Raw genomic sequence first — 23179 nt, 5'->3', positions numbered from 1 at the left:
ACTGGGCCACTGTGTTGGACGACTCATGCGATTCCCACCCTCACCACTCTTTGACTTGGCCACTGTGTTGGCAACTCATGCGATTCCTCAGGCGATTCCAACCATCACCACTCTGTTACTGGGCCACTGTGTTGACGACTCATGTGATTCCTCATGCGATTCCCACCTTCATCACTCTGTGACTGGTCCACTGTGTTGATGATTCATGCGATTCCTCATGCGATACCTACCCTCACCACTCTGTGAGTGGGCCACTGTGTTGACGACTCATGCAATTCCTCATGTGATTGCCAACCTCACCACTCTGTGACTAGGTGACTGTGTTGACTCCCCATGCTGTTGCCACCTCACTACTAGGTCATGGGGCACTACTTGTTTGTGTGTAACAGAACAGGTTCTGTAGAAATCTATGTGGAATCAGCTGTCGACGGTGTAAAAGGAGTGCACTTCTTCTTGACGCTAACATTGACCTGTAAGGCTGAGTTCACCCTTGAGTTATTTGGTCAGTTTTGGCCCCGTAACTGTCCAAATAAGTGAAGTGATTCTAAGAGTGACACCTGTCATCTGCGTGTCATACTCACTCACAGTACTTTTTCACTAGCACAGATTACTCCCTATGCATGATTCTTCAATGCACAGGAAATAGCAGTTTTTTAACGCGATTCATCACAAATAATTTCGGATCTAATAGAAACTTTTTGAGAAATTCTGCGAACCGTCCGAATTGAATTTTTGAGAAATTCGCTCATCTCTAGTCAGGACTGAAAATGTCAAACTATTAGAGTATTGAAAAAATATTACTGTGCGGTGAACACTGTAATAGAAAAAAAAAGAAAAACACATGATTGATCATTTTTAGTCACTTTTTCCTCAGTCAAAAAATTTTATAACAGTGATCAAAAAGTCAAATGTACCACAAAAATGGTACCAATAAAAACTACAGTTCAAACACAAAAACAAGCCCTCATACAGCTCTGTGTACAGAAATATAAAAAAGTATGGCTGTTAGAAAATGGCAATATTAATTAATTTTTTCAAAGATTTTTATTTAAAAAAAAAAAACAACAAGTTGGGTATCGCCTTATTCGTATTTGGCCACAGAATAAGGACATTATGTCATTTTCATTTTTAGTGCACAGTGAATGCAGTCATGTCAAAACCTCAAAAACTTTGGGAGAATTGTGTTTTGTTTTTGTTTTTTTCCAATTTAACCCCACAAAGAATTTTTTCCCATTTTCCAATAACAGACATGGTAAATTAAATGGTTCCAAAAAGGGTCAGAGCAGACTATCTGTTGAGGAGAGTGAGGTTCTTTGGAGTGCAGGGGACGCTCCTAAAGACCTTCTTTGACTCAGTGGTGGCATCAGCCATATTCTATGGTGTAGTTTGTTGGGGGAGCAGCTTATCTGTGGCTGAGAGACAGAGATTAGATAAGCTCATTAAAAAGGCCAGCTCTGTCCTAGGTTGTCCCCTTGATCCAGTGCAGGAGGTGGGTAACAGAAGAACTGCAGCAAAATTAACATCACTGTTAGACAATGTCTACCACCCCATGCATGAAGCTGTTGTGGGGCTGGAGAGCTCCTTCAGTGACAGACTGCTGCATCCTAGGTGCATGAAGGAACGTTATCGTAGGTCCTTACTTCCAGCAGCGGTTAGGATTTATAACCATCACTTTTCTCAAGCGACTACATCTGATGAACAGCTTTTTTTAGGTGGGAAGAAGCTGTTGGAAAAAAACAGAAAACAGGCGTAGAGGCCGCAGACACAGAAGATATATAAAAAAGTTGCGCAACAACAAGGCGCGACCCCCTGTGAGCAGTACTTTACCATCCAGAAGGAAATGACCGTGATCAACCTTTAATCAAAGGAACTGTCTGTTTCTCAAGTGAGTGTTCTTAGTAAGGGACTTTCTTTTTGTCCCAAAACTTCTGCCAATTGGTTTGAACTTGAGTTTGATTTGTTTGCCTTTTTTCGTGCCATAAAGTTAAAAGTATGGTTTCATAATAGGGAACGGATTGACCATGCACAGATAAGTGAATTTTCTCTGGGCATGCTCAATCTTTTCTCCAAGAGTAATTTTAATCCTGTGGTTAATGAACCGGCCATTGAGGCATATATGGCTGCTGTTAAATCTGACATGGAGGCACTCAGGTCCATACAATCTGTGCGACCCTTTGGTCATCCCAATGTGACTACAGATGAGATGGTTGCTTTAAATGATCTTAAACATTACCCCGAGCTCACAGTCAAAGCTGCTAAGGGTGGGGCGGTGGTGGTGTTGGACACTCATAAATATATTGCTGAGATTCTTAGACAATTGGGCGACACTACCATCTATAGTCTCATTGATGCTGATCCTAAATTTAAGATAGCCGTGGTGATTCAAGATGTATTATATAGGGCGCTACAGGCTGGTATCATTGATGATGGTCTTGTGGATTTTCTTACGGTTTCACATTTGATTACTCCGGTGATCTATGTGTTACCGAAGATTCATAAATCACTCATTGACCCACCTGGGCGTCCTATTGTATCCGGCTCTGATTCGATCTTTAGCCACATTGCCATATTTCTCGATAAAATACTACGTAGTTTTGCATGTGGTGACACGACAGATTTTTTGCTTAAATTGCAAGATGTAGATTTGAAGGGCATTGAGGGGGTCACATTAGCGTCCTTTGATGTCACCTCCCTCTACACTTCCATTGACCACCAAAAGGGGTTACATGCCGTTTCATGTAAGTTGGAGAAGTCCTCTCTTACATCAGAAGCTCGCCAGTTTGTATTATCTCTTTTAGAGATTGTCTTGAGATATAATTATTTTCTATTTCAGGACACCTATTACATGCAGAAACAAGGCGTGGCCATGGGGTCCAATGTGGCCCCAACTTATGCCAACATCTTTATGCGCCAGTTTGAGGAGGATGTTGTCTATAGAAGCCACCATTTTTGCCATGTTCTGGCGTGGTGGCGGTACGTAGACGACATCTTCCTCATCTGGACTGGAACTACAGAACAATTGCATGATTTTAATGCGTCATTGAATTGAGTTGACAGCACACTCCAATTTACGCTGGTTCATTCCCACAGTGAGATGCAATTTCTTGACACCAGTGTTTCTTTGGTGGAAGAGAGGTTGCATACAAATTTGTTTGCCAAGCCTACTGACAGGAACACGATGTTAGCATACAGCAGTAATCACCCAGACCAATGATAAGGTCATTACCTTATTCACAATTTTTGACGGCTAGATGTATCGTCTCTGGTTCTAACACATTTGACAACACTCTAAATAAAATGGTGGACAAATTCCGCAATCGTGGGTATCCAAAAAAAAAGGACATGGTCTCTAAACTGGACAGGAAAGACATTCTCTCCAGGAAGTTAACACATACTAAACCAGCTAGGATTCCCTTTATCTCTATGTATACTAAGCAGAGCATAGACATAGGTAACATCATCAGGCGCCATTGAAATATATTGGGGGGGTTGCCAAAAAACAATTGCAGAATTTCATTCCCCTCCTCTAATGTCATACCGCAGGTACAAGAGCCTACAGGATCAGCTGGTTAAGGCTGATGTGGGCACAATGAGAGTTAACAGACAACACTGACCACTGGATTGGGGTGCTATCTCTGCTTGGCCTGTGTCAATTGTAAATACATCATGAAGGGTAAAACCTTTGTGCATCCTACAGCTGGCATTGCGTATCAAATACGACATCATCGGACCTGCGATTCCAGTTATGTAATTTATGTGCTCACATGCCCGTGTAATCTAATATATGTCGGTGAAACCACCACCGACTTCAAGACGCGATTTAACAACCATCGATATACTATCAGAAAGAAATGGCTTGATTTGCCGGTTTCAAAACACTTTACTGAGTTCAAACATGCAGAAAGGGATATAAAGTGGTGCATTATTGACTCTGTACCAATGCCCAGGAGAGGTGGCAATAGATTTATTCTTTAAAAAAAAAGAGAGCTACAGTGGATACATTCACTTAATTCTTTGAAACCGCATGGTCTGAATATTGACTACAAAATTGGAGTGTTTACATAAAGATTCAGCTTGCCCTGGTTCCGTCTGGATCCAGACCGTCGCTCTTATGTATTTTTGTGTTTGTATGTATTAGACAAAGTATTTATACATGTTCCTTATAAATTTTTATTTTATTTATGTGGATCTAATTCTGTATTTATATATTACAGATGATGTGTCACGGAGAATGGTGAGGAGAAGACGGAGGTTGATTCAAGTGTTGGCGTCCAGTTACCATGACAATATGCAAATGATGGTTATAATCAATTTTAACTAATATGTATTGTTTCACACATTGCTGGTGGGTCCATTTTTGAGGAGAGCCCTCTGATTAGATGGTGACATGTGGGATTGGGCTGTGGATGTTACGTGACCCTGCAATGACGTGCGGGCTTGCTTCTAATCCATGACCACAGAGGAGGGCTCCATGTCCATTCAGGATATACGTCATCCTGACATGCGCAGTGGTGCATGGGGCACGCCAAAATATGTGTTGGGCAGATGGCCGTCGCCATACTCCTCGTCTCTCCTCCCTCTCCTCACTGTTTGATACATCATGCAGTAAGCACTTGGCACTTTGTTTTATTGATCACACATGTCACATAATCATGTTATCCATAATAATTATGTATGTGTATTGATAATCATGCTATTGATAGTGTTTTTTACACATTGAAAGATTTTTATTATGCATTGTAATCACTCTTATAATTGTGATGTAACACTATGATATATTCATTACATGTCACAGTCTATTTTTATGATGATTTTTATGATTGGTTGTAATTGATTGTAAGTTGGCACAGTAAATGAGTTCGCTATATATACTGAGCACTTTGTCTGAACACATTGCTTGAGGAAGGCTCCAGCGTTGAGCCGAAACGTCGCATTGCCTATATGGGTGAATAAATTCTTTTTTCATTTTACTTTATGGAGTGCTGCCCGTTTTTATATATATATATATATATATATATATATAAAAAAATATATATATATATTACACACATTTGAATATATATGCCTATCTAAATAAAATCATAAAAAAATCAATTTGTAAATGTAACACAATATGCCACAAAAAGATTTTTCACATTTATGGAATCACTATTACATTTCCTCAGAGTTAAAAACTCCTTATGAGTGGTGTCACACACAACTTTTTGTGATAGTTTTTGAGCCAAAACCAGAAGTGGGTTGGAAGGGAAAGAGAAATATAAAGGAATGACATATTTATTCCTGCTGGATCCACCTCTGGCTCTGGTTAAACAAAAAAGGGCATGGAAATACTTCCACAAAAGCTGTGTGTGACACTACCCTAGTTGGTGTAAAAGTGGAAACTCCTCAATGGCAGTACTTATGAGCTGCTTAAAAGAGTTATTCCCATTTTATAAAGTGGTGGTACATCATTAGCATCATTACTTTATGGCTGGTGAGCGTTAAACCATTGGGAACCCCACTAATGCTGAAAATACAGGGACTGCAGTGCTGGTATATCATGCTTCCCTTTTCCAAAATTTTCCCAGCAGTGCAGCACCTCACCAACATGACTGCACTGTGAACTGCAGTGGGCTCCATGCAAGTAAGTTCCCTGCACAGCTGACAGAACGGGAGGGCAGCCATGGAGGGGACTATACTAGCTCCTTGACTCCTTCAAAATTGAATACATTTGGAGCATAACCTATGCACATGTCATGACTTTTTGCTGGTGTAAATGGTAATGTATTTCTTTTTTAAATGTTCACTTATCAAGTATATGAAAAGGGCAAGTACAGTGCCTTGAAAAAGTATTCATACCCCTGGAACTTTTCCACATTTTTTTCACGTTACACCCACAAACTTAAATGTATTTTTTGGGGATTTTATGTGATAGACCAACAAATAGTAGCAAGTATTTGTGAAGTGAAAAGAAAATGATACATGGTTTTCAAAATAAATATCTGGAAAGTGTGGCTCGCATTTGCACTCAGCCCCCCTGTGTCAATACTTTGCAGGACCACCTGTCGCTGGAATTACAGCTGCAAGTATTTTGGGGAATGTCTCAACCAGTTTTGCCCATCTAGAGGCCCAAATGTTTTCCCATCTTCTTTGCAGAATTGCTCAAGCTCAGTCAGATTGGATAGAGATATCTGTGAGCAGCATTTTTTTAAGTCTTGCCACAAATTCTCATTGGGATTTAGATCTGGACTTTGACTGAACTATTCTAACACATGAATATGCTTTGATCTAAAACATTCCATTGTAGCTCTTGTATATTTAGGGTTGTTGGCCTACTGCAAGGCGAACCTCCATACCAGTCTCAAGTCTTTTCCAGTCTCTACCAAGTTTCCCTCCAGGATTGCCCTGTATTTAGCAAAATCAATCTTCCCATCAACTCTGACCATGTTCCCTGTCCCTGCTAATGATTCCACCACGTTTCATGGTGGGGATGGTGTGTTCAGGGTCATGTGCAGTGTTCATTTTCCGCCACACATAGCTCTTTGCATTTAGGCCAAAAAGTTCAACTTTGGTCTCATCTGATCAGAGCACCTTCTTCTACATGTTTGCTGTGTCCCCTACATGACTTGAGGCAAACTGCAGATGAGACATCTTACGGCATGCTTTCAAAAATGGCTTTCCTCTTACCACTCTTTCAAGGCCAGATTTGTGGAGTACACAACTAATAGTTGTCCTTTGGACAGATTCTCCCAACTGAGCTGTAGATCTCTGCAGCATTTCCAGAGTGACCATGGGCTTTTTAGCTGCTTCCCTAATTAGTGCTTTCCTTGCCTAGACTGTCAATTTAGGTGGACCGCCTTGTCTTCGTAGGTTTGCAGTTGTGCTATACTCCCTCCATTTTCGGATGATGGATTTAGGAGTGCTCTGTGAGATGTTCAGAGCCTGTGATATTTTTTATAACCTAACCATGCTATAGAAAGATAGAACATGTCCTATTATTGCCCACAAATCACGTTCCGTGGCTCCATTCAAGTCAATGGGTCCGCAAAAAAAATGAAACACATACGGAATTGCATCCATATGTCTTCTGTATCCGTTCCGTTTTTGCGGAACCATCTATTGAAAATTTTATGCCCAGCCCAATTTTTTCTATGTAATTACTGTTTACTGTATATGCCATATGGAAAAAAGGAACAGAAAAACGGAACAGAAACGGAAACACAACGGAAACAAAAAATGGAACAACAGATCCGTGAAAAACGGACCGAAAAACACACAAAAAAAAGCCATACGGTCGTGTGAAAGAGGCCCGGGCGGAGGACCAGGAGAGAGGGTCCTCCGCCCGGGACAGAAAACCCACAGGTATTTAAGAAGGAGGGGCCTCTCCATCCCCCAGTGGTTTTCAGAGACGAACGAGAGCACCCCCGAAATCCATGCTTCTGATCCATCAGAATCTGTATGCATTTAATTCATCAAACTCTTTTCTCTCTTTTTTTTTTTTTTTTCTGCTCACCCTGTGCACAATAACCAAGACCCATCACCAACACAATGAAACAAAAAGGGGGGGGAAAATAAGGGTGCTGTAATGGACTCAGGAAAATCAAATTACCAGTAAGAGTAATAACCATTTTTCCCCTCGTCCTATGACAGCACCAGGAGAGATCCCAGAGATAGAAATTTAGGGTAGGATAATAGCTTGTAGAACCTTGCGACCGAAAGAAAGGTCAGGAACAAAGGAAAGGTCCAGTCTATAGTGCTTATAAAAAGTAAGGGCAGAAGACCAGGTAGTTGCTTTGCAAATATCCTGGATTGATGTGTTCGCTCTTTCCGCCAAGGAGGAAGATACTGCTCTTGTAGAATGCGCTGTCCAGCCTGTAGGTATTGGCTGCTGTAAAGAAACAAACTAGACAGACAGCCTACCTAATCCACCTAGCTAGGGAACCTTTGCTAGCAGACATCCCTTTATTAGGGCAAGCATATTGAACAAATAGGGCCCCTGATTTCCTCCATTCCCTAGTAGCATCTAGGTAAGCTAAAACACACCTCCTGACATCTAAATAACTGAACAACTCCTTATGGCACCTGGGATTGGGGCAAAAAGATGAAAGAACTACCGCCTTAGTCTTATCAAAACTGGACACCACTTTGGGAAGAAAAGCTGGGTCAGGCCTAAGGAAAATTCTATCTTCCTGAATAGAGGTATAAGGAGGGCTGATGGATAAAGCCTGAATTTCTCCTATCCTTCTGGCCGAAGTAATGGCTACCAAGAACAAACACTTCAGAGTTAACATCTTGATAGAGGATTCAGCAATCGGCTCAAAGGGTTCTTTTACTGAGCTCTGCAAAACTAAACTCAAACCCAGAGGGGAACTCTAGCTCTAGAAATTCTAGCAGGAATATCCCAAGCAATAGCCTTACAAAACCTCAAGATAAGAGGATGGGAGGCTAACCTAGTGTCAAACAACACACTCAAGGTTGCAATCTGAACCTTTAAGGTACTAAGAGACAGACCTTTTTCCAATGCTTCTTGAAGAGAATGCAAAATCCTGGGAATAGAGAGGCTGCAATGCGGAACAGGATTAATTCCTAGGAAGATAAAGAAAGCCGCACAGGTTCTAGCATAGATCCTAGTGGTTATCGGTTTCTACTTTTTAACAAAGTAAGAATAACAGGCTCAGACAACCCTCTATGCACTAGTAGCGACCTTTCAAAAACCAGGCCATCAAGTGGAGGCCTTTTACCGGAGAATGGATGACTGGGCCCTGGCTCAACAGTTCTGGAATCTTTGGTAGCACCCAAGGCCCCCTGACTGAAAGAAGGCTCAGCCACGTGAACCAAGCACGACGGGGCCAAAACGGTGCTATCATGATCACTGAAGCTCTGTCTTCCCTTATCTTCTTGAGAACTCTGGAGATTAACTGAAGAGGAGGGAAGGCATAGAGCAGACCCCTGTCCCACGGCTGTAGAAACGCGCCCAAAACCGAGGGACACTCCCCCTGAAAAAGAGAAAAAACCTTTTCACTTTTCTGTTGGACCTTGTGGCAAAAAGATCCACGAGGGCTCCCCCTAAAGCTAAACTAGCTAGGAGAAAACCCAAGAATTCAGAGACTACTCTCTCTGGTCTAACCTGTGGCAACTCAAAAAATCTGCCTCCAGTTGTCTACCCCTTTGATATGAAGGGCCGACAAGGACTGGACTCTTCCCTCCAGTAAGGAAAAAATCTGAGCCGCTATCCATTGCAATTCTATGGATCTGGTTCCCCCTTGATGATTCAGGTAAGCTACTACAGAACCATTGTCTGACAAGATCTTTAGATGACGATTCTGGAGCAAGGGCAAAATCTCCTGCAATGCTCTCAGCACCGCCATCAGTTCTTTTACGTTTGAAGTATTGCGAGATCTCGCGATACCGGGGACGGGAGGCGATATCCTCGTACTCCCGCGCTTCCTTCCTGCACGCAGATTTGGCCATACCCGCTGCAAGAGTCCAGAAGATCACCCAGGAGGCCCAGAGGTACATCCTCTCATCTTCAGGGAGCGTGTCATAGGACAAGGGGAAAAAAGACTTGTATTCCCCTGCCCGAGTTATGTAACTTAGGGTCTTGAAATCAAGGGGGCAGCGCCTTTCTTGCTTGAAGTCAAGCTTACTGTGCCCCTTTTCCTGTCCCTTAGCATTTGATTGATAGAAGTTCAAACTCTTTTCATCTTGGACACAAGATCTAAACCTGGCGCATACGCCGTGTCCCTGTCATTCCTGTGCCTCCGTATTCTCCGAAGCTGTGAGCTAGTTTTCAACGGCCCACTGTGCAAGCGCAGGCTCACGTGCGCGAGCACGCCACCAAACATTCATGCGTGCATGACAGACATGTGTGAATGTTCTGTGGCACACTCGTACACCCAAGCCTGCGCCTTGAGCAGCTGAAAACTAGCTCACAGCGCTGGAGAACAATGCACAGACACAGGAATGATGGGGACGCAGTGTTTGTGTGAAATTTAGATCATGTTGTGTCCAATATGATAGAAATTAGAACTTCTATCAAAACGCTAAGGGGCGGGAAAGAGGATGTGGCGAGCTTGACTTCAAGCAACAAAGGTGCTGCCTACTTGACTTTTAGACCCTAATTAACATAACATGGGCAAGGGAATAAAAGTCTTTTTTCTGGCATTAGTCGCATATGACACCAAGGACAAAAACTTTGGAATCAGACCTCTACAAGGTAATGCTGGCGGTTTAATATGAGTTTTCTAGGTGACAGGTTCCCTTTAAACACAAGTGAACCCTATTTACTTAGGTGACTTCTGAAGGCAACTGGTCTCACAGGTTTCTATTTAGGGGTATCACAGTACAGGGGGGCTGAATACAAATGCATGCCACACTTTTCAGATTTTTATTTATTAAAAATGTTAAAAGCCATATATCATTTTTTTTTCACTTCACACTTACTTTCTACTTTGTGTTGGTCTATCACATAAACTCCCAATAAAAAACATTTATTTGGTGTAACGTGAGAAAATTTGGAAAAATTCAAGGGGTATGAACACTTCTTTAAGGCACTGTAAATAAAGAGATCAGAGCCTTGGGTTCATCTAGTAGCAGTCTTTCACACTACAATATCCCATAGCACAGCCATCCCCTCTAGGATCAGACCCAGCCCACCACACTTTGCTGATGTCAGAGGATGATCTCCACCAATCGCCTTTAGTAATAATTTGTCCACCTCCAAAAAGTTTCCTGTCATGACCAGTAATAGGCCAATGCACCAGATGACCTCTTGTTTTTAAATCTTCTGCAATATTTTCCGGAAAGCCATCCTCTAGATACAGGTGCCATTTCTGATCTGAATGTAAACAAAAAGTCAAATATAAATACAGCAGACAAGAAATATATAGGGGACAGGTTTTGGTGATATGCATCTTAAGTGTATAGCCAGCTTAATCATTTTACACTTTTTGGGGCACTCGCTAAACTGAGAAAGTGAGATATTTTGCATCCTACCTATCAGTGAGGGCTTAACCGATCAGATGTTGGCGTTTCCCTTACCCGATATACATTAGTCTATTGTGGTCCGAACCTGCAGGTTTAGCCGACACTCTAATGTGTGCGGAGAGCCCTGAACTCTCCTCGGACAGATGATGTTGTGAACAAAAGAATAGGGTTAAGTGAATATTTTTGCCCAATCCTTTTGTTCTCCCAGGAGATCAGCGGCTTCCAAAATGTCTGGCAGTGCCATTCTCCCCCCTTCCCATTAAATACAAATCATTCAGATAAACTGAATGTGGATTTTGGGGGAGAGTCTGATGAGTTGGGGTAGTGAGTTCTAGAGTAGGGGAGAGGAACGTGAGAAATCAGCTTAACTGAATGTGTATGTGTATGGGGATGTTGGGACAGCTATTGAATGTAATGCAGTTTATTGAGCCAAACACAGTGGAGTATACAAAACAAATAAGTTCCTGATGTGGGCATCCATGGGAGAGGGACAAAAACCTTGTTTTGTTTCCTTTATAGCTTTTTTTTATTAGTTGTTATTGTAACATTCATCATGTTGTGTACAAATGCCATGGCCGTTTTGACTGTAACTATTACTGATTGCATGTATGGTTATGTTTCTTAAAATACAACAAGATATTAAAAAGAGACATAAATATTTCCTTAGTTTTTCTAACTGGATTAATTCCTGGCTTTGTCTCAACAGACTATGTGACAAACAGCAACAAAAAGTGTGCAATAAAAAGGGTTGTCCATCCTAGAAGCCAACCACCCCAATGGAAAAAAACTGGTGCCAAGTTAGAAAAAATGTTTTGCTTATCCATAGCACTGCCATTCCCATGCCGGTCCCTGACAAACGGAAGTGGCTTGGTTCTGTGACTGTTGTGGCCAATCACTGACCTCAGTGCTCACATGTGCTTGAACGGCATGTTATGGCGAGGCTGAGGACAGGCGCTGTTTCTGTCCATTGGGGTTGTCGGCTCCTAGGCTGGAGACTCCCATTCTTCCCGTAACTTTCAATAGCTATTCACAGTATATTACCACAGTACAATTTTGAAGACTTTTTACCTTTCTTAATATATTCCACATAAAACCGAGGGGCGTCCAGTGCCCGTTGAGGATTCATTCCAAACTCTACCATATCTAAAAGAACCTTTAAAGAAATGCAAAGTGCTTGGTTAAATATAGCTCAAAGAGGATATCTGACCACAAAAAAAATACTCAGTTCACTGGAGGACCAGTGAAAAATCAAGCTGATTCATTGTATGTATCAATTTTGTACACCTTTACTAATATAGCATCATTTTCTAACTATTTTAAAGTGTATGCATGTATTTGTAGCTATACAGTGTCTATGCAGATCTATGTGTCTCCTTGGCAACAGACTACAAACTATGTGTAGTCTGATTCTGCTCCCTATAATCTTCCCAAAAATCAAGCATGTATGAAGCTTTTGGACCACATTTGACAGATGAACTGCTGTCATTTTCCAAGAGCAACCAACAGATTGTTGAAAGCAGCACAAGAGTGCTCCCTTTATTTACTATTGCTGGTAACCAGAATACTTACATGTCTTGATACTTATTTTATCCATTCATATACGAGACCAAATATGACACAGTTACCTGTTGGCTGCCTGAACATATTTTGTGATAAATGTAGATGATCAATACGTTTTTTCTGACTGCACCTACCATTAAAGGAACACTAAACCTAGAATGATAGAAATGAACAAGAAATAAAATTGCCCTGTTTTTCAGTCTGCCTCTGCATGATCCTGGCACAACGTGTCTTGTAGAAATTCTGCAAACACAAAGCAGATAACCCTTTTCTGATCTGCTCAATCTTCAGCTGTAGACTCTGGGGGTGGGGAATAGCTAGGGGTGGGCCTTAGCAATCGTTTTGTCCTACTGCAGACCAGACACAACTTGTCTTAAAAGAAAACCTGTCACCTCTACCATGCTACCCTCACTGAGCGTTTCTAAATGTTCATTGTGTTACCCTAAACATATAAATTACACTTTTAATTTCATTTGCAGACGGAATTCAATAAGTATTATGCATTTTTGTACTTCCCACTTTTTATGCAAATTGACAGAAAAGAGTCATATCTTACTTGTGTGACCAGAGAAGAGTCATATTTTCAAGCTCTGACTCATCTCAGGTTAATTTGCATATCTATCAAATCGGGTTTTTTACACAATAAAAGCACACAGAGCTATGGGGACTGGGTATTGCGGCTGTGCTAGCGGCCATCTAGCAACCCATGTCTATACCCAAAATCCAGGTGACAGGTTCCTTTTAAGCTAGTATCACACCCGCTGTGTGAATTCTGGCAGGCTGTTTTGGCAGAGAACGGCCTGCTGGAATTCACAGCATCCGGCACTACCAAATGCAGACGAAATGTCCACCGGCCCCATTAAGTATAATGGGGTTAGACGGAGTTCCGGATGCATTCTGGCAGACAATGCAGAGAATTGGACGGTCTCAAAGAGCTGCAAGCTGTGGTTTGTGTCCAGCCAATTCACCGGCATTGTCTGCTGGAACAGCCTGTCGGAATTCACACCTATGGTGTGAAACTAGCTTTAGGTCCCTTGCAGACGAGCGTGTCCGGATTAGGTCCGGATGCATTGCGTCTGAGATCAGGGAAAATGGTGCGAGTGCGTACGCAATTTCAGTCAGTCTTGACTGCGATTGCGTTGCTCTGTTTTTTCCGCGCGAGTGCAATGCGTTTTGCACACGCATGAGAAAAAACTGATTGTGGTACCCAGACCCAAACCCGGACTTCTTCACAGAAGTTCGGGTTTGGGTTATGTGTCCTGTAGATTTTATTATTTTCCCTTATAACATGGTTACAGTTATAATACAGAATGCTTACTAAAATGTGGCTTTAGGGGTTAAAAAATAAACTATAAAAAATAAAAGGACTTTTGATGACGTAATCGCGCAAACCACGTCATCAGCACAGGTCCTGCTGAATGAAGATAGAAGATAGATCTTCATTCAGCAGGACCTGGGTGTGACTTCACCGCGCTCACCACTTGGTGAGCGCAATTACATCATCAAAGGTCCTTTGGCAGGTCCTGAAAGAAGAAAAAAGAAGATGCCAGCTGCGCGAACAAGTGGATGAGGTGAGTTAATTTTTCTTTATTTTTTAACCCCTCATGCCACATTTTAGTAAGCATTCTGTATTAAGAATGCTATTATTTTCCCTTATAACCATGTTATAAGGGAAAATAATACAGTAAATTGACTTTAATGGGGTTGCTCATCCCTATCATCTCCTAGCAAACATGCGTGAAAATCGCACCGCATCCGCACTTGCTTGCAGATGCTTGCGATTTTCACGCATCCCCATTCATTTCTATGGGACCTCCGTTGAGTGAAAAACGCAGAATATAGAACATGCTGCAATTTTCACGCAACGCAAAAGTGATGCGTGAAAATCAACGCTCATCTGAAAAGGCCAATTGAAGTGAATGGGTCCCGATTCAGTCCGGGTGCAATGCGTTTACCTCACGCATTGCACCCGCACGGAATTCTCGCCCGTGTGAAAGGGGCCTTATAGCTTGTCACAGGACAGTGAGGAGAAGGAGGAGGAGGGGAAGTGGATGATTTCCTGGGACACAAACTTGAGAAATATATAATGAAATCAACTCTAACTACCTGAGCCAAAATAGGACCAATGAAATACAGGAGATGACGCCAGAAAGAGGATATTTGTAGTGCTTTTTCTGTGTTTAGTGTTATGTAAAATGGATGAATAAGTTGCAAAAAGTTGTTAAATTACATGCCTTCTCTTCCAGCAGCGCAGGCCTTATCAAGACTGGAGCAGCACACCCGGTCTTGATGAATCACGGGCAGAGAGTCTATGAAGCGTCTCCATTCAATCATTAGGCAAAATTCAATCAACATGTTTTAATAGTCCTGATACATTTCAGTCTCTCCAACCACACAGATCAGCTCATCTTTCATGTTGCCTCTCATTAAGATCCACATTTGCGTTGCTAAGAACAATTAAGCATTATGCATACATAACATCTCACCGTCATGGGGTTGTGTATACTGTAGGTGTGTCCTGTATGCTTTGTTTTGGAAATGAATCATAGAATTGTCTACAATGCTCACTACTAACTTAACTCCTTAAGGACACAGCCTTATTTCACCTTAAGGACCAGGCCATTTTTTGCAAATCTGACCAGTGTCACTTTAAGTGGTGATAACTTTAAAATGCTTTGACTTATCCAGGCCATTCTGAGATTGTTTATTCGTCACATATTGTAGTTCATGACACTGGTAAAAAGGAGTAAAAAAAATAATTTTTATTTAAAAAAATAAAATAAAATTAGCAAAAATTTGAAAAGTTTCAATTTCTCTACTTTTATAATACATAGTAATACCTACAAAAATAGTTATTACTTTACATTCCCCATATGTCTACTTCATGTTAGGATCATTTTGGGAATGACATTTTATTTTTGGGGGACGTTATAAGGCTTAGAAGTTTAGAAGTAAATCTTGAAATTTCTCAGAAATTTTCAAAAAACAACTTTTTAAGGACCAGTTCAGGTCTGAAGTCCCTTTGTGAGGCTTGCATAATAGAAACCACCCAAAAATTACCCCATTCTAGAAACAACACCCCTCAAGGTATTCAAAACTGATTTTACAAACGTTGTTAACCCTTTAGTTGTTTCACATAAACCAAGAAAAGAGTGGGTTACCTTTAAAATATAACTTTTAATGATATATATATATATATATATATATATATATATATACAGTACAGACCAAAAGTTTGGACACACCTTCTCATTCAAAGAGTTTTCTATATTTTCATGACTATGAAGGCATCAAAACTATGAATTAACACATGTGAAATTATATACATAACAAACAAGTGTGAAACAACTGAAAATATGTCATATTCTAGGTTCTTCAAAGTAGCCACCTTTTGCTTTGATTACTGCTTTGCACCCTCTTGGCATTCTCTTGATGAGCTTCAAGAGGTAGTCCCCTGAAATGGTCTTCCAACAGTCTTGAAGGAGTTCCCAGAGATGCTTAGCACTTGTTGGCCCTTTTGCCTTCACTCTGTGGTCCAGCTCACCCCAAACCATCTCGATTGGGTTCAGGTCCGGTGACTGTGGAGGCTAGGTCATCTGGCGCAGCACCCCATCACTCTCCTTCATGGTCAAATAGCCCTTACTTTCAAAGTTTTCCCAATTTTTCGGCTGACTGACTGACCTTCATTTCTTAAAGTAATGATGGCCACTCGTTTTTCTTTACTTAGCTGCTTTTTTCTTGCCATAATACCAATTCTAACAGTCTATTCAATAGAACTATCAGCTGTGTATCCACCTGACTTCTCCTCAACACAATGGATGGTCCCAACCCCATTTATAAGGCAAGAAATCCCACTTATTAAACCTGACAGGGCACACCTGTGAAGTGAAAACCATTTCAGGGGACTACCTCTTGAAGCTCATCAAGAGAATGCCAAGAGTGTGCAAAGCAATAATCGAAGCAAAAGGTGGCTACTTTGAAGAACCTAGAATATGACATATTTTCAGTTGTTTCACACTTGTTTGTTATGTATATAATTCCACATGTGTTAATTCATAGTTTTGATGCCTTCAGTGTGAATCTACAATTTTCATAGTCATGAAAATAAAGAAAACTCTTTGAATGAGAAGGTGTGTCCAAACTTTGGGTCTGTACTGTATATATATATATATATATATATATATATATATATATATATATATATACGCCCATAAGTGAATAGTGCAAATTAAATGAGCGGGATATCATTTACCCCAATATTAGGTAGGTTTGTGGTTGTCTAGGGAGGGGAAAGGATAAAGGGGGAGGGGGCTGCTGGGTCTCTGCCCCTACTGTGCACCCTAATTAAAGAGTCCCTGTCCTAACCACCGCACACCTCCTATGCCATCCCTAAATCCTTCCCTAAACAGTACAATGACTGCCCAGCTTCGTCCTGAAGGGGAAGGAAAGAGGGGGGCAGGAGACCCTAACTCACCAGACTACCTACACACGATGTTGTGTACCCAGGTCCCTGGGACACAACCAATCTATACAGCGCTTGGATTAATGAGCCCTGCGTCCTGCATATCCAGGCACTCAGGCGTCACAAATCATGTAGACACCCAGTTTCAATAATGTGAGATTGATGCTGGAATATATGCTTCAAAAGACACCATATGACAGCCCGACGCGTTTATCTGGTCTTACCAGTTCATCAGGGGCCTTGACACATTGATGTCACTTTATGTTGTAATAGCTTTGGAACACTTTTATTTATCCAAGCCATTCTGAGATTGTTTTCTCGTGACATATTGTACTTCATGATAGTCAAAAATTTGAGTCAATATATTTCACCTTTATTTATGAAAAAATCCCAAATTTACCAAAAATTTAAAGGAATTCACAATTTTCTAAATTTACATTTCTCTGCTTCTAAAACAGAAAGTCATACCTAATAAAATATTTATTACTTAACATTTCCCATATGACTACTTTATGTTGGCATCATTTTGGAAATGTCATTTTATTTTTTTAGGATGTTAGAAGGCTTAGAAGTTTAGAAGCAGTTCTTAAAATTTTTAAGAAAATTTCCAAAACCCACTTTTTAAGGACCAGTTGAGGTCTAAAGTAACTTTGTGGGGCTTACAAAGTGGAAACCCCCCATAAATGACCCCATTGTAGAAACTACACCCCTCAAGTTACTCAAAACTGATTTTACAAACTTTGTTAACCCTTTAGGTGTTCCACAAGAATTAAAAGGAAAATGGAGATGAAATTTCAAAATTTCACTTTTTTGGCAGATTTTCCATTTTATTACATTTTTTTCTTTAACACATTGAGGGTTAACAGCCAAACAAAACTCAATATTTATTACCCTGATTCTGCGGTTTACAGAAACACCCCACATGTGGTCGTGAACTGATGTAAGGGCGCACGGCAGGGCGCAGAAGGAAAGGAACGCCGTATGGTTTTTGGAAGGCAGATTTTGCTGGACTGGTTTTAGATGCCTTGTCCAAATTAAAGGCCCCCTGATGCATCCATACAGTATAAACTCCCAAAAGTGACCCTATTTTGGAAACTAGGGGATAAGGTGCCAGTTTTATTGGTACTATTTTGGGGTACATATGATTTTTAATTGCTCTATATTAAGTTTTTTGTGAGGCAAGTTAAGTTTTTTTTTTTTGTTTTTTACAAGATTCATCTGACAGGGTAGATCATGTGCAATTTTTATAGAGCAGGTTGTTACGGACGCAATGATATCAAATATATCTACTTTCTTTGTTTGTTTGTTTCAGTTTTACATAATGAAGCATTTTTGAAAAAGAAATTATGTTTTTGTGTGTCCATTTTCTGAACGCCATATGTTTTTTATTTTTCTGCCGATCGTCTTGTGCAGGGGCTCGTTTTTTGCAGAAAGAGTTGAGGTTTCTATTGGTTTCTATTTTTGGGTACATAGGATTTTTTGATCATTCATTATTACACTTTATGGGGCAAGGTGACCAAAAAATTGGCTGTTTTGGAACAGTTTTTATTTATTTATTTTTACAGCGTTTATCTGAGGGGTTGGGTCATGTGACAGTTTTATAGAGCAAATCGTTACGGACGTGGCAATACCTCATATGTATACTTTTTTTTATTTATTTTACATTTATTTTAAGTTTTACACAATAATAGCATTTCTGAAAAAAAATGATGTTTTAGTGTCTCCATAGTCTGAGAGCCATAGCTTTTTTATTTTTTGAGCGATTGTCTTAAATAGGGTAACATTTTTTGTGGGATGAGGTAACGGTTTGATTGGTACTATTTTGGGGGTCATAAGCCTTTTTGATCGCTTGCTGTTGCACTTTTTGTGATGTAAGGTGACAAAAATTGCTTTTTTTACACAGTTTTTATTTTATTTTTGTTATGGTGTTTATCGGACGGGGTCTATCATGTGATCTATTTATAGAGACGGTCGTTACGGACGCGGTGATACCTAATATGTGTAGTTTTTAAAAAAAATTATAGGAAAAGGCAATTTATTTTTTATTTTTTTACTTTCATTATTTTTTTAGCAAGTCCCTCTTGGATCTTGAAGATCCAGTGGGGCTGATGGCTGTACTATACTTTGCAATGCTCATGCTCATTGCAAAGTATAATACTATCAGATGCCCTGTAGGTGGCAACAGCGGACGCTTTTGCAAAGCATCCGGTTGCCATGGCAACCATCGGGCGCTGCCATCGCAGTGCGGCAGCCCCGATAGTGGAGAGAGGGAGCCCCTCCCTCTATCAACCCCATGGATGCCGCTGCCGCGGCATCTATGGGGTTACAGCAGAGTGTCAGCATAGAGCTGACAGTCTCTGCTGATGGCGGCGGCGGCTCAGGAATGGAGCCGCCGCCATCACACACAGCAGGGGGACCGGGGGAAGCGATTGAAAGGAGGGGGGTACGGCCGCCAACATTGAGGGAGGCTGGGGCAGGAGGAATGTATGGGGCGGGGAGGGGGCGGACCGCATCAGGGCAGGAGGCAGGAGATGAGCGCAGGAGGCAGGAGATGAGCTTCAGGGGCAGGCGGACACAAGGGGGGGCTTCGAGGGGCACAGATCGAGGGGCACGAGGAACACTACCTGATTTCAGGCTCTGATCTGCAGAGCGCAGATCAGAGCCTGAAACCGGCATTTTTTCACTGCCGCGATCCGATTGGTTAGTCTGCATAGACTAACCAATCGGATCGATTGCCGGCAAGGGGCGACTCTGATTGGTCCCTTGCCGGCATTACTGCACTGTATGCTGTCCGTGACAGCAGCAGGACAGGGGCAGAAGCTTTAATCCAAGCGCTTTGCAGCGCTTGGATTAAAGAACTGGCTTGACGTTTATATACATGATAGCTGCACGGGGCACAATTTGCACAGGGCATGTGCAAATATCACGTATATAAACGGATTGCAGTCGGGAAGGGATTAAGAATGATTTATTTTGATATGGACAGCGCCCTGCACCCCATATTTATTAGAAATTATATAGGTAGTACCATATTTTCAAACTCCAGTAATAATGGTTGAGCCCAGCTACACTGAAAAGAAACAGGGAAATTGATAATAGACCCTTCTAGTTAGTTTGTGATGATGTCAATAAAGTTTAAACAATAAATTATTTATTTTATATTCAGGTTTGAAATTGAAAGGAAACTAACATTATGCTTGTACAGTTGTGCTCAAAATAATAGCAGTGTGTTTAAAAAAAAGTGAATAAAGCTCAAAATCCTTCTAATAGCTTTTATTTCCATACACACAAATGCATTGGGAACACTACACATTCTATTCCAAAACATGAAGAAAAATATATAAAATTTGTGTTGTTACTCTAAAAAAATTTAAGAAAAGTGAATATTAGACTGCTCAAAAAAATAGCAGTGTTTGTATTCTGCTTTACAAACTCAAACACTATATAAACTGAAAAATGTTTGAAGATTTTGCTTTCTTTTGAATCACTTAACTAATATTTAGTTGTATAACCACTGTTTCTGAGAACTGCTGTACATCTGGGTTGCATGGAGTCAACCACCTTCTGGAACCTGTGAACAGGTATTCCTGATGATTGGACTACATTCCACAGTTCTTCTCTATTTTTTGGTTTTGCCTCAGAAACTGCATTTTTGATGTCACCCCACAAGTTTTCTATTGGATTAAGATCTGGGGATTGGGCTGGCCAATCTTGTTGGTCTGGAACCAAGATGTTGCACGTTTACTGGTGTGTTTGGGGTCGTTGTCTTGTTGGAACACCCATTTCAAGGGCATTTCCTCTTCAGCATAAGGCAGCATGCCCTCTTCAAGTATTCTGATGTATTCAAACTGATCCATGATCCCTGGTATGCGATAAATAGGCCCAACACCGTAGTATGAGAAACATCCCCATATCATGATGCTTGCCCCACCATGCTTCACTGTCTTCACAGTGTACTGTGGCTTGAATTCAGTGTTTGGGGGTCGTCTGACAAACTGTCTCCGGCCACTAGACCCAAAAAGAACAATCTTCAGTCCACAAAATGTTGCACCATTTCTCTTTAGGCCAGTTAATGTGCTCTTTGGCAAATTGTAACCTCTTCAGCACGTCTTTTTTTCAACAGTGGGACTTTGCGGGGGCTTCTTGCAGATAGTTTGGCTTCACATAGGCGTCTTCTAATTGTAACAGTACTCACAGGTAACTTTAGACCTTCTTTGATCTTCCTGGAGCTGATTGTTGGCTGAGTCCTTGCCATTTTGGCTATTATTCTATCCATTCGAATGGTAGTTTTTCGCTTTCTTCCACGTCTTTCAGGTTTTGGTTGCCATTTTAAAGCATTTGCGATCATTTAGCTGAGCAGCCTATCATTTTCTGCAGTTCTTTATATGTTTTCCCCTCTCCAATCAACTTTTTAATCAAGGTACACTGTTCTTCTGAACAATGTCTGGAACGACCCATTTTCCTCAGAATTTCAGAGAGAAATGCACTGTAACCAGCATGTACAACATTTGCTGCCTTCCTTCCTTAAATAAGGGCAATAATTGCCACCTGTTTTTCAAAGAATGAATGACCTCACTAATTGAACTCCACACTGCTATTATTTGGAACATGCCCCTTTCAATAAGTGATTGAATTACAGAGAATTAGCAGCATGCATGGCATGACTGTTGGGTCTGTTGGATTTCTAATACTCTACTACACCCGCTAGTAAATTATTTGCCATGTAGAAATATCATTTCTACCAAAAACAGTGATTGATCAGGTTAGTGATGTCTGACTGCTATTATTTTGAACACACTTGTAAGTTCAGTAATAAATATCCAATTGAAAAGCTTTTTGCTCTCTGTACGCTTTTTCCATTGTAGCATTTACTGCTGTTCTCTTCATGCCATTCTGCAAAGACAACACTCCCTTATGTTCTTACCTTCCCTTGTACACAGGTGTCAGTTGAATATATTCATGTTTAAGGCCTCATTCACAGGACAGAGAAAACAGCCATGTGACGGCCATTCATTTTGTAACCTCTTCAAAGGACCTGACTACACAACAAGCATCTCTGATGAGCTGCCACTACCTGACCTTGAAACAACACATGCTCTCTGCTGACGTTATCTCTCCCTTCTCTCCATCTCTCCATAAGAGAAGGGCCCCCCACAAACCGTTCCCTATCCCTCAGGGGCCGAAGCTCATGCAAGGGACTGGGACAAATGTCAACCCTCAGCCGAAGCCAAGGGTACGCCCATCTATGCTCCCGGCTTTCGCCTAGGCTGCCACCCAGGGCGTCAGCCAGGAGCTCAACAAAGATCTGGACTCTCCCCGGAGGGAGAGCCCACGGGGTTTGGCAGGGGGGTGAGGAACCAATTAGTTTCCCCCTTGCTCGGACACAGGCCTCCTACCCAGTTAAGCAGTACTCTCTGTTCTGCACTGATGAGGGGCAATCACCCCGAAACAGCTGTCTGCAGATGAGGTGCTGGCTTATTTAATATCCAAGTCATGTCTCAAGGCTTATTTTAAGAGCTGAATATTGACTTATAGGATAGCTGCCTTAGATGTGGTGGCATTAGAGGCAAAGCTTATTAAGAGCTGATTTGCATTTCTTCCCTCCCAGAATTCCAGAGGAGCATGTATGGCCTATAAGTCTCCTCACACTGATTAAGGTGCTCTCTCCCTAAGGAGAGTTAGTTCCCCCCTTGCTCGGACACAGGCCTTCTAACCAGTTAAGCCAGTACTCTCTGCTCTGCACTGATGAGGGGCAATCATCCCGAAACAGCTGTCTGCAGATGAGGTGCTGGCTTATTTAATATCCAAGTCATGTCTCAAGGCTTATTTTAAGAGCTGAATATTGACTTATAGGATAGCTGCCTTACATCTGGTGGCATTAGAGGCAAAGCTTGTTAAGAGCTGATTTGCATTTCTTCCCTCCCAGAACAAATGGTGCAATGTCAGACCATTCTGTCACTGCAAGTCTGGGAGGGCTTTCCTTGCCACATAAGAATGGCTGAAAGGCAAGGATAGTTTCCTGGATATAATCAGCACCCCTGCAAACGGCTGTACTTTTTCAAAAAGCGTTGCACGATTACATTTATTACATGTGCCAAGCACGTGTGCTGTTCCTGACTTGACGTTGACCACCTTGCCTAGTAGGAATTGGCGGGGAAACAGCCAGTGGGTTGCTAAATATACTGTAATTTA

The 23179-nt window shown here is 41.4% G+C and overlaps 1 protein-coding gene across 2 annotated transcripts in view; it reads right to left on the bottom strand.

Moving 5' to 3' along the window:
• Positions 1-10414: 10414 nt before the first annotated feature.
• The window catches only part of LOC120997761 (glutathione hydrolase-like YwrD proenzyme), a 139755-nt gene continuing 126990 nt past the window's right edge, over positions 10415-23179 (bottom strand). For both annotated transcript variants that reach the window (XM_040428027.1, XM_040428028.1), the window contains exons 11-12: positions 12034-12118; positions 10415-10816 (exon numbers count right to left, since the gene is read on the bottom strand). In XM_040428027.1, the coding sequence (XP_040283961.1) occupies positions 10566-10816; positions 12034-12118 (336 nt within the window). In that variant the 3' untranslated portion in view covers positions 10415-10565. The remainder of the gene's footprint in view (positions 10817-12033; positions 12119-23179) is intronic.

Source organism: Bufo bufo, chromosome 4 (assembly GCF_905171765.1).
Source record: "Bufo bufo chromosome 4, aBufBuf1.1, whole genome shotgun sequence".
In the NCBI taxonomy this organism is placed as follows: Eukaryota; Metazoa; Chordata; class Amphibia; order Anura; family Bufonidae; genus Bufo; species Bufo bufo.
Note: the sequence above shows the minus strand (reverse complement) of the source record. Positions and strands in the feature narration are given on the sequence as shown.